General features: G+C 37.9%; 2 protein-coding genes across 2 annotated transcripts; one reads left to right on the top strand and one right to left on the bottom strand.

The window, feature by feature from the left end:
• The first annotated feature begins 3,460 nt into the window (after positions 1-3,460).
• On the top strand, positions 3,461-5,922 carry LOC113749041. The gene has a single exon (XM_027292681.1). The coding sequence runs from the start codon at positions 3,619-3,621 to the stop codon at positions 5,779-5,781; it is 2,163 nt and encodes a 720-aa protein (XP_027148482.1). The 5' UTR covers positions 3,461-3,618; the 3' UTR covers positions 5,782-5,922.
• A 112-nt stretch (positions 5,923-6,034) lies between these two features.
• LOC113749042 (cyclin-A1-4-like) lies at positions 6,035-10,336 on the bottom strand. Its single transcript, XM_027292682.1, has 11 exons — positions 9,900-10,336; positions 8,867-9,236; positions 8,645-8,781; positions 8,201-8,293; positions 7,874-8,007; positions 7,619-7,694; positions 7,465-7,541; positions 7,346-7,385; positions 6,842-6,991; positions 6,597-6,731; positions 6,035-6,382 (listed from the first exon to the last, which is right to left on the bottom strand). The coding sequence occupies exons 1-11, from the start codon at positions 10,128-10,130 to the stop codon at positions 6,311-6,313; spliced, it is 1,515 nt and encodes a 504-aa protein (XP_027148483.1). The 5' UTR covers positions 10,131-10,336; the 3' UTR covers positions 6,035-6,310.
• Positions 10,337-11,190: the final 854 nt, after the last annotated feature.

The following is an 11,190-nucleotide window of genomic DNA, read 5'->3' as shown; positions in this document are numbered from 1 at the left end:
ATGTTTTTTTGAATGAAACCCTAATGTGTATTGGGTTCAATTTCTTTTGATTGACAAATCGATCATGTATATCCATGATGAATCGTTTTGATATGCCGCTTTGGCTTTTGGCTTGTAAATGTCACATTTCACTGTATATATGTTTGGTTGACATTTGGTTGGGTTTCGGATTAACTTGTATTTCAAACGGCAAAAGAAAATTTTTGGCTACCTTCGGCCTAGTATCCGGATTCGGACATGGCCGGCACTGTTCATCATCGGTTTCAATTTTCGTTTTTATTTTATGATTTTGTCTTGTTTACGCACGTGGGTATGTTCCGGAACGTATTAGATCGACGTGAACTGATCCGTAGTCCTGGCGAGAGCTGGGCAGGCAGTCCGCTAACCCCTTTGGTTCGCCTTAGGGGAAAGTGGGGCTGTCACAATTAGAGTTAACTAGTAGTTTAGGGGATAAAGTGAAAAAAATAACATTAGAGGATAAATGGCAAAAATAGGTATGCCATAGGGGGAGTTTTTGTAGTTAACCCTAAGAAAACCGTGAAATATGAAAAAAGGAGAGGCTTGAAACGTAACCAAAGAGAGCAAAACTAAAATAAAATTTTGCATGTAGCGACATATTTAAGGCTTTGATTTTTTATTCCTATCCAAAGTTTAGTCTCAAAATTTCTTCGAGGACATGTCCGATAAAATACTCCACTTGAAATCAATCTACTTAATCAACCTTCAAGCTCAATGTATTAAATTCCTAAATTTGTGAATCCTTTTCTTTTAATTTTCTAATAAGAGAGGGATGGAATTTAAAAAATAAAGAGGTAGAAGGGAAATTAGAGCTTAAGACCTTTTAAGTCCTAAGGTTGTGAATCAATCATATGGTTTCTCCTTTACTTTTTTCCAATTTCCCAAAATAAGGGTTACCAATTTGAAGCTAACACAAAATAGTAATTTCTTTTCAATTTCACTATATCAAAAGTAACTTTTCCAATTCCTAACACACATATATCTAGTGCATATTTTGATTTTTGAATTCAAAATGTACACTTATAAATGTATCCACTATCTTCACTTAGGTGTCATAAAAAGTTAGGCTCGCTAAATATGACTTCCGCGGCGCAATTTCAAATCCTTCTCTTTCCTCTTTCTCCGTTGCTGGTATTCTTTCTTTCTTTTTTTTGGTCTTTTTTTCAAAGGACAACTCTAATCTTGAAGTGGAGGGTTTTTTTTTTTTTTTTTGTCGTTTTAAGTTGTTAAAATACGCAATAGGACAACAATAGAATACATCTCACTAACTTAAGACCAAACAGAAAAAAAAGGGTTAATCACAAAAACCTCCCCTAAGGTTTAACTAATTTTGCACTTTACCCTCTAACATTATTTTTTTCTCACTTTACTCCCTAAACCTTTAGTCAACTCTAACATTGCATAATAGAATATTAAAAAGATATTGATACCCCTAAGGATTAATTATAGTAAATCCCCTTAAGCTATAGGATTAATTTGTTTATTTGTCCATAAAACCATTAGTCAGTTCTAATATTTTGTATCACTCAAGACAAATAATGTTTAAAAAAAATTAATATCCCTAACATAATAATAAAAATTATTAGATATTAATGATTATAGGTTTTATTAAATTTTATCTCTATAATTACAGGCTTTTTAGGTAAAGAAAAATATTTTGCTCATCTCACATGATAAGGGAAAAATATTAGTGCAAAACTAAACTATAAAGATATTATTAAAGGTTTATAGATGGGTTTGTTTGGATTGGAAATTATTTGAAATTTTTTTTTAGAATAATAGCACTTTTGGTAATTTGATATTTTTCAGATAGAAAGGTGGTTAAAAAAAGATGACTAAAAATCGTGTTTAGATGCAATAAAAAAATTTTCAAAAAACTTAGTAATCTGAATAAATTTCAATTGCGTCTAGCATGGTATATTAAAAGATCAACTCTGGAAACTTTAAACTCCAGATTAACTATGTTTTCATTTTTTGGTATTATAAAAAAATGTATACTTCTATATAAAAAAACATCTAGCTACTTAAAGAAAGGCTTAGTCTTATGCACTTTTCCAAAGAGACAGTGACAATATCCTCATTATTTTTAGACTTTTAAAAATATTTTTACATTTTATTTTTTAATAACAAATTTTGTTTGTTTTTTCCCATAATTAAGCCAAATAGCAAGATATTCTCCTCAATTTAAAAAAAAGTGCAATCATAGAATGAAATTTAACCAGGACCATATAAATAAAAGTAGGGATAATTTAGAAACCTCCCCTGAGGTTTTTCTTAATATCACCTAGCACCCTTAAGGTTTTAAAAAATCACTTACCTCCCTTACTTTTGTTATTTGTGTAACAAAATTTTTAAAAATTCTAAATTACCCTTCTACTTCTTAAATGAAAATACTCCTAGATCACTTTGCCTATTTCAAGGAAATCATCATTTAAAAAATAATTTCTAATAGTACTATCACATCATAATACTATACTACATAAAAATATATATTTAAAAAATAAGATATTTGTAAAGAAATACAATTGACTAATTTAACTCTATATGCTCCAAAATCAATTTCTTATGAACTTTATCTTTTTTTTCCAACTTCTTCTCAACTCGTGGCCAATCCTTTAAATTGTACTGATCATTATAAAAAAAACTCAAAATAAGCAAATAAATCATACTCCACTCTATCACAATTATAAAAAGTAAAAGATAACAAATTTCAATTTATTATAATTTACAAATAGAAAATTGCATAGTCATCCAAAAAATGAGTAAGAGAGAATATTAGAGAAAAGGGAAAAAGAAGAAAATGACTTTTGTTTCCTTTTTTTAAAAAAAAAAATTTAGCTCTGTTTATTTGATATGTAAATTATGTTTCAAGTGAGAGTTAATATAGTCTTTTTGCAATTACTAGAGGAGGTAAGTGATATATTTAAAACCTTAGAGGTGCCGAGTGGTATTAGAAGAAACCTCAAAGGAGGTATCTGATATTATCCCATAAAATTATTATTTTTTATTATTGTGTTAGGAATATGATTGTTTTTTGGATCTTAATTACCTTGGATGTTATCAAATATTAGAGTTTACTAATGATTTTAGTAACAAATAAATAAATTGATAAAAAAAAATTATGTTAGAATATAAGATGCAAAACAAGTTATACTTTAAGATAATTTATCATAGTTAGCTTTTAGAGGTACAGATGTTGTTTTGACGTCATCATTACACAACGTTAGAATTGACTAAGGACATAAAGTGAGAAAAAAACAATAATATTAGGAGATAAAATACAAAAGTGGCTAAAAAAAAAATAATATTAGGAGTTTTTTTATTAACCAAAAAAAAAAAAGGTGTAAATGAGAAGAGGCTAGAAGAAGTAAAGAAGAATAGACAAAGACGTGGCACAAGCATACAAACATATTATTCGGATAAAAATCGACCTTTTCACTCAATTTGGCCCCTCGTCTCATTCTCCAATCACTCACTTTCACTGAACTCCTTCAATCGTCAGCTCTTACCTTAGCAATTGCCTTTACATATATGATATGATGATGCAAAGCCCATCCATCGTTAGGTTACTTGAAGCACCATCAGACGACAGAAAATAAAATGAAACCCACAAATCCCTTCAACCTCTTCTGCTTCTTCCTTTTCATTGTTCTTGCAGTTTTGGAATTCCCTGTATCGGCGTACCATGACAGCCCATACAGTCGCAGTAGCAGCATAGTCTTTGCTACTCTGGGAAGATCAAGCTATCATTTTGATATCTATTCTCTTCCACTATGGGTCGCACCCGCTAGCTCTAACGAACTTCGGCTGACTGATGGAGTTTCCGTTAATTTCAACGGCTATTTTCCCTCGCCCTCATCAGTCTCCATGCTCTTCGGAGCACCTGATTGGACCCCGGCTGATGTCTCTCCTCCTCCTCTCCATCTCGTCTATGTTACGGAAAGAAATGGTAATTCGCATGTATTTCTCGACTCGCTTTACTACCGTGGACGCGAGCACACTGGATCGAGATCAATTCTCGAGGAAGACCCATCTGAGCCAACTCGGAGCGAGCTGACTCGTTTTCAGTTCCCTCTGGTGGGTTTGGAGGAGTCTGATGGGCGGGTTTCGATGAAGGATAAGCCGACTCTGGTGGGTGAGTATTTGATTTACGTGTCGACTCATGAGAACCCGGGTGTGCCTCGGACGAGTTGGACTGCTGTGTACTCTACCCACTTGAAGACCAGGTCGACTCGGAGGTTGACGCCGTACGGGGTGGCGGATTTTAGTCCAGCAGTTTCGCCTTCCGGGGTCTGGACTGCGGTGGCGTCGTACGGGGAGAAGGGGTGGGGCGGTGAAGTTGAGGAACTCGGTACGGATATTTATCTGTTCCTTACCCGGGACGGGTCAAGCCGAGTCAAGGTGGTTGAACACGGTGGATGGCCGAGTTGGGCTGATGATTCAACTTTCTACTTCCACCGGAGGTGCGAGGATGGTTGGTGGAGCGTTTTTAAGGCTAGTATTCTGAAAAACCGAAAACGCGGTGTTGACTCGGTGGTGACTGAGCGAGTCACCCCACCGGGTTTCCACGTGTTCACACCTGCAGCTTCGACGTCTAATGAGAGCTTTATTGTTGTGGCAACAAGAAGACCAGATTCGGCGTTTCGCCACATAGAGCTGTTCGACGTCGTTTCGAAACAATTCGTCGAATTGACCCGACCCATTTCGCCCAACGTCCACCACTTGAACCCGTTCATCTCTCCGGACTCAAGTCGGGTCGGGTACCATAAATGTAGAGGGTCAAGCAATGGGCACAAGAGTACCAACCTTATACTTGAGAACCTTAAGAACCCCCTGTCCGAAAAAATCACCCTTTTCCGGATTGACGGAGATTTCCCTTCATTTTCACCCGATGGATCGCGGATCGCGTTCGTGGAGTTCCCGGGTGTTTATGTGGTAAATAGTGATGGGTCGGGTTTGCGGAAGGTTTTCGAAAGAACTGCTTTCTCAACTGCATGGGATTGGAAAAGAAAAGGGGTGGTTTACACTAGCGCAGGACCCACATTTGCCAGTGAAAGCACTGACGTGGACATAATCTCTATTAATGTTGATGATGAAAATCTTAGCTACAAACAATTGACTAGAGGAGGCAAAAATAATGCATTTCCATCCACGTCGCCCGATGGAAAATGGGTCGTGTTCCGGTCGGGTCGATCCGGGCACAAGAACTTGTATATAATGGATGCCTTGGAAGGAGAAACGGGTGGGCTTTCTAGGTTGACGGAGGGTCCGTGGTCCGATACCATGTGTAACTGGTCCCCAGATGGCGAGTGGATAGCCTTTGCTTCAGACCGAGAAAATCCGGGTTCGGGTAGCTTTGAATTGTTTATGGTGCATCCGAATGGAACGGGGCTCCACAAGTTGATCCAGAGTGGCTCGGGCGGGCGGACGAACCACCCGTGGTTCAGTCCAGATAGCAAGTATGTTGTGTTCACCTCAGACTATGCTGGGGTGTCAGCTGAACCAATATCAAATCCCCATCACTATCAGCCATATGGTGACATATTTGTGATCAAATCAGACGGTTCTGGGATACGCAGATTAACACATAATTCATATGAAGATGGGACTCCTACATGGGGCTCCACATACATGAAGGATGATGATGTTGAACGGCCTAATGGCGGAACAACATGTTCTTTCGAGGATTGTCACTGGCTCAATATAAGCCCCAACTCTTCAAGCCTGTACTCTGCACCTGTTAAACCTCAGTGTTCTCATTGAGTGGACAAACACTTGCTTTTCTTGTAATCATGTACTCTTGCACTTAGCGCTTGTTCTAGTTTTTGATGAGTACAATGATGTACTGATGAGCTTATTTATGTAAATGTTGTGCATTACAATAAAGTAGATTGTTGTCCTAAACTACTTCATGTTTTGCTGCAATATGGAAACTGGAAATGACTCATGGAGGGATCAGTTGGTATCTTTCCACTTGTTGCAGGAATGAGTTTCATCTCATAGAAGACAATCAAACTAACAAACCCTCTAAAGAAAGGGGCATTACTCAAGAAGCAATTATATGGCTAATCTGTACATCAGATGTCAGAAAGAAATCTGGACCAAGTTGTTTGGTACTCGTAACAAAGATTATAGCATCGGTACAAGGCACCTGCTGGCTTTCCATGAAAAATGCCAGATTATCAGAGCACAAATCATATCCGAGAATCTGCAAAGGAGACTAATGAGTGTGATGGAATGCACTCAAATTTCGTCCAACGGATGGTTGAACGGTTAAATGTTACCCTCTCAGCTAGCTGCTCACATTCTGGAAGAACTCCGGAGGTATTGATGGCGGGCAGTACTTCTTTGCAACAAATTTGTACTGATTCAGAAAACAGAATATCAGTCAAAAAGCCTGGCAGCATTATGCAAATACACAGATTTTCAACCCTGTTTGGCTTATATTTGATGTGAATGTTCTTGGCTTATATTTGATGTGAATGTTCTATCCTACCGCTTTACTAACATCATCAGACGAGCATTATTTTTGTGCAAGCGAAACAAAAACCTTGTTGCGAGAGAAAAAACATGCACACCTTATGCTGACTGTATTTTTCTCTGATTGCAGGTAAACTGGAGTTGTGACTGCCGCTACAAAGGCTATGCAGAGCCTTGACACAGTCATGCAAATCAGAGGGCTGGTACAGAGTGTAATGCCGCAATGTGGAGTTCTGTAACAGACAACGTACCAAAAGTCAAGCAGAGAAGACGTTTACGAGTCAATAATTAGTATCTGTAAGACAACCTGTAAGTACTCTATTTTTCGCTCACAATAACATACCCAAGGTCTCTTTGCAGGGACAAGTATGTATTTGGCCAAGAAAATGGTAGAAGCTGCTATGAGTGACGGTGCATAACACAGCATACTGTACTCGAGAAGAGATAGCTCTGCAATGTAGTTGGCCAAGCACTCCAACTGTAGTGACTGAGCCTGCGACCATAAAGGGCGCACACAAAAAAGAAAGAAATGTAATTGTTGTACAAAAAGATATGTAATTTGATGGAATAGAAATGTACAAGGAAGCTTTGGTGCAAAATACATGTAAGGGTGCAAGGAAGCTGAGTTTTACTTAAATCCAAAAATAATTTAACAAGTATGAACGAGAAAGTTTTCTGGGTTAAGAAACTCTGCTCGAATTTCCTAACGAACCATTTGACAGTTAATAACTCTGCTCGTATTACTTGAGGTGTTCAAATAAGCTATACATTGGGAAACTATAAGCTGAATTCAATAGAAAAATTCCACATCCAAAATATTGTAACTTGTTTTAATATAACGACATACCTCATGGACTACCAGACCCTGAGCAGCACGAACAAATCTCCTGCAAAATAGTGCAAAATAGGGCAAAGTTAATAGCAAGATCAGCTTAATAACAATTGAGTATAAAGCATAACCATCACCTTAGGAAACATTTAACTGTAGGGGCAGTCATTTCAAACTTCAAGTAATTCAGGACAGCAGATTCCATTTCCAAAACCTGCAGAATAGACAGTGCTTAGAGGAATTCTAGAACTTCAAATCATAATAAAAGCCAAATCATAATAAAAGTCAAACCTCATCCTTAAAGTATGTGTTATCAGTTATATAGCAGAACTCTTCTACCTGAGGTGCGCAAATCTCTTCATATTTCCTGGCAAAATTAAGCATAGTTTCCTCGGTTAAAGATTAAGAAGGCTGCATTATGCACTTACAGCATAATTGCTACAGCAAAATGACATGGAGAAAAGATAGGACGGGTCTTGATCAAATAGTGCATCAGATCCAAATAAAATAGATAAAACAAGAGAAGGCCATGATGTCTTAGCATACGAGGCAATCATCATGCAAGCAACACCCAGCAACTGCAATCTTTGTCGGTCCATCACATTGCCAGATAGATAACGATCAATGTAGTTAATCGTAAGATACAATGTCTCGGGAACCAGCCTGTACTCCTCAGCAACCTATAATAAAGAAAAAGTTGTAAGAGAGCCACTTTCTTGTCACAAAACATATAAAGGCCAAGAAACATCCTATGATAGATAACGATCAATGTAATTATTCGCTATTTAGACAACTCATTCCCCTTAATGCATGAACTGAGGAAACAAGAGAAACATAAGCTAATAGGTTATCGAGATAAAAAAAAAAATTTACCTCAACAAGCCAATCTATGAGAATTGCACGCATGCTGGCATTAATGTCTTTCTGTACTCTTTCCATGAAATCTATAGCAGGCCTTTTCTTCACCTAAAATTGCATAATGAAAGAATAAGAAACCAGACATAAGTGGCTCATGAGGAAAATATTGAATTTTATATTCAAGTCAGTTGCTGAAGAGATGTCAAAAAGTTCTCTTATAAATAATATGTCTTTAAAGCTGAAGAGATGGCAAATGGTTTTATCAAAGTTGAATTTTATATTGAAGCCAATTGCTCATGAAATGCATATTACTGCAGAGTACAGGATTAACTTGAAATAGCTGATATGAAACATGCCAATGAACAATTAAGGGTCCAGCATAAGCATCTAAGTAAAACAAGTATCTTTGACATTGAATCTTTTTACGTCTTTATTTGCTTCCAAAGAAAAATTTCAAACCTCAGATGCTCGCAAGTGTTTGTATATATCACAGGCTATGGTTGCACATGACTGTGGGTCCATTAGATTGTCATCAACATCAATTATGTCATCATCTGATACCACCTCTGAAAGTGCCTCTCTTTTACATATAATCCCTGCAAGGATCAAGACAGTAATTGCTTAAGCTACCCCACAAAAGCGGTGCATTAATTTCTCATGACCACAATCAAGAAATCCAACCTGGAGATTGGACATGATCAGAGATGCAGAGTTTGGTTGATGCCTTCTTCTCTATGGAATCAACTGCAGTTATTTCATTGTTGTCCAGATACTCAACTTCAGGACTGTTCAAGGAATCACAAGTAGACATTGACTCGTCCATCGAAACAGAAAGTCCCTCTGATTGTGTTGGGGATACATCCATGCTGCAAGGGACAGGGCCGGCAATTGCAGGAAGAATTGCATCAGTTAATGCACTTTTACTGCAAGCAACTATGTTTGGTTTCATAAAGGAGGAAGCTGGCAGAGTAGCCGCTGAGATGCCTGCATTACTAATATTGCTCGTAGGAGCCCCCTTCTTGATGCTCACGATTTTAGCAGTACATGGTGCCTTCAAAATGCAAAACACATAATATTAGATAAACTGTCTTTTCTTGATCTGCATATCTTTATCGGCTGTATGACCTAGAAAAGATAAGAGTTGACAGACGTAGTTAAGGTCAACAGCTGCTAATCAATATGTACATTTTCTTCACCTCCAGCAAAATATGCTCAAACATCAAGAAACAAAATCAAGGAAAAGGAGTTGACCAAAAAAGCAGATACTAAAGTGAATAATTTTAATTAGTTTCTAATCGTTGTACACTCTACTCATGATCGCATTGAACAACTGAAACACTTTGTAGTCATATAAAAACAAAGATATTTATACATCTTTCCCGACAAATGTGGAGAAAAACTTCATCATACAAGTTTCTGCAGACTAAATTACACGCGACGCCAGAGACGGTAAAACAACCTTCGTTCTTTGCCCTTAATTCACAGAAAATCACACTAATAAATCTTCTCTATAATCCCAATTCAATTCACTCCATAATTCATCAACGTTCCTTTTTTTTTCCACATAGTTCACCTACATTCAACCCCAAAAAAAATCAGAACTTATCAAAATTAACCCAAAAAGACTAAGGACAAACCCAAGAAACTCCCATAAAACTCAAAGAAAAAGAAAACCCAGAAAATTAAATCCAAAAAAATACCCATAAAAACATACAATTTTGGAGGGCTCCGAAAGCGTGCTTCGGTTATTACTGAAATTCCCCTGTGCCCTTTGATTGGTGACGTTAGCAAGAGCTGGCCTTTTCTTGGCCAAATGTTGCTGAGAAGGCAATCCTGACGCCACCATCTTCCCCACATTGTCCGACGATGAAGACCTCTTTGCCGACGATGACGCCGTCGACGACGTGAACCGCCGGCTCTGGTTCTGCCCCGCCGCCGTCGACATCTTTTCCCCTCAACTCAATTTCGTTCTAGTGGCGAGAACGAAATTTCACGAAAAACTTGGTGCTCTTTTTTCTTTCCAAGTAAAATTGAGTAAGAAATTTACAGAGGCTTCCGTTCAGTCTAGTGTGTGTTGTGCGTGTTTTTCTGGGGAAGGAAAGTGATGAGGGTGAAATAAGGAGAGATTAGTGCGTGTCGTGCGTGTTTTATTTTGGGGAAGGGAATATCTGGGTGTTATTTAATGAGTTATCGATGATGCTTTTGAGGCGGGGAAAAGGGGTTGATTTGAATTGAGAAGAGATCTGGACCGTTGGATCAACAGGCTTGGGTATTCGTTGGGAGCGGACGACGAGTGGGGGCCAGAAGAGCTTTTTCTACAATTGTTTGAATTTGGGGAGTAAGGGTGACAGGCTGAAGAGTGACTGACCAATTATACGGAAGCATGATTCGACCTTTGAGAGTTTGTCTGTGTGGTTTTAGACTTTTAGACGGGAAGCTGTCGTTTTAGCAAGGGAGGGTTTGAAGTTGTTTAATTTTTTCTAATTTGTTTAATTTGAGGATTTTGAAATTCGAATTTTTAAAACGTTATGAGAATTGTGATTGTGTCAGGGACATATATTGCCGAGTTGGCACTTTTGCAGAGGATATTGAAAGTCTCACTGGACTTGTTTGGACAGTACTTTTGCTTTGCGGAGTTTACTACAGCAAGTTAATTTTTGAAATTCTTGTTTGGACACGTCGGACTACAAGTTTTGGTTAGCCGCGATGGTTGACCCCACAAAAGCCATAAAAGGAAGAGAAATTCTACTTGTTCACGTGAAGTGCCAGATAAACGAATTTAATGTCCCATCTAGGGCCAGACACCCATGCTTTGTCTGGCCCGTGATCCGTCCGTTGGTCTTTGTAACAAAACGACCTGCAAAACCTTCGTTTAACTCTTTTCTCCCTCAAAACAACTCTATGCAGCTCTGTCCTCCTGCAGAATCATTTCACCCCAAAATCTTAAATTGCCTAACTTGCTTGTGCGACCAAGTACCGAAGAGGAAGATTTGCAGAAATCGGTT

Source organism: Coffea eugenioides, chromosome 10 (assembly GCF_003713205.1).
Source record: "Coffea eugenioides isolate CCC68of chromosome 10, Ceug_1.0, whole genome shotgun sequence".
NCBI lineage: Eukaryota > Viridiplantae > Streptophyta > Magnoliopsida > Gentianales > Rubiaceae > Coffea > Coffea eugenioides.
Note: the sequence above shows the minus strand (reverse complement) of the source record. Positions and strands in the feature narration are given on the sequence as shown.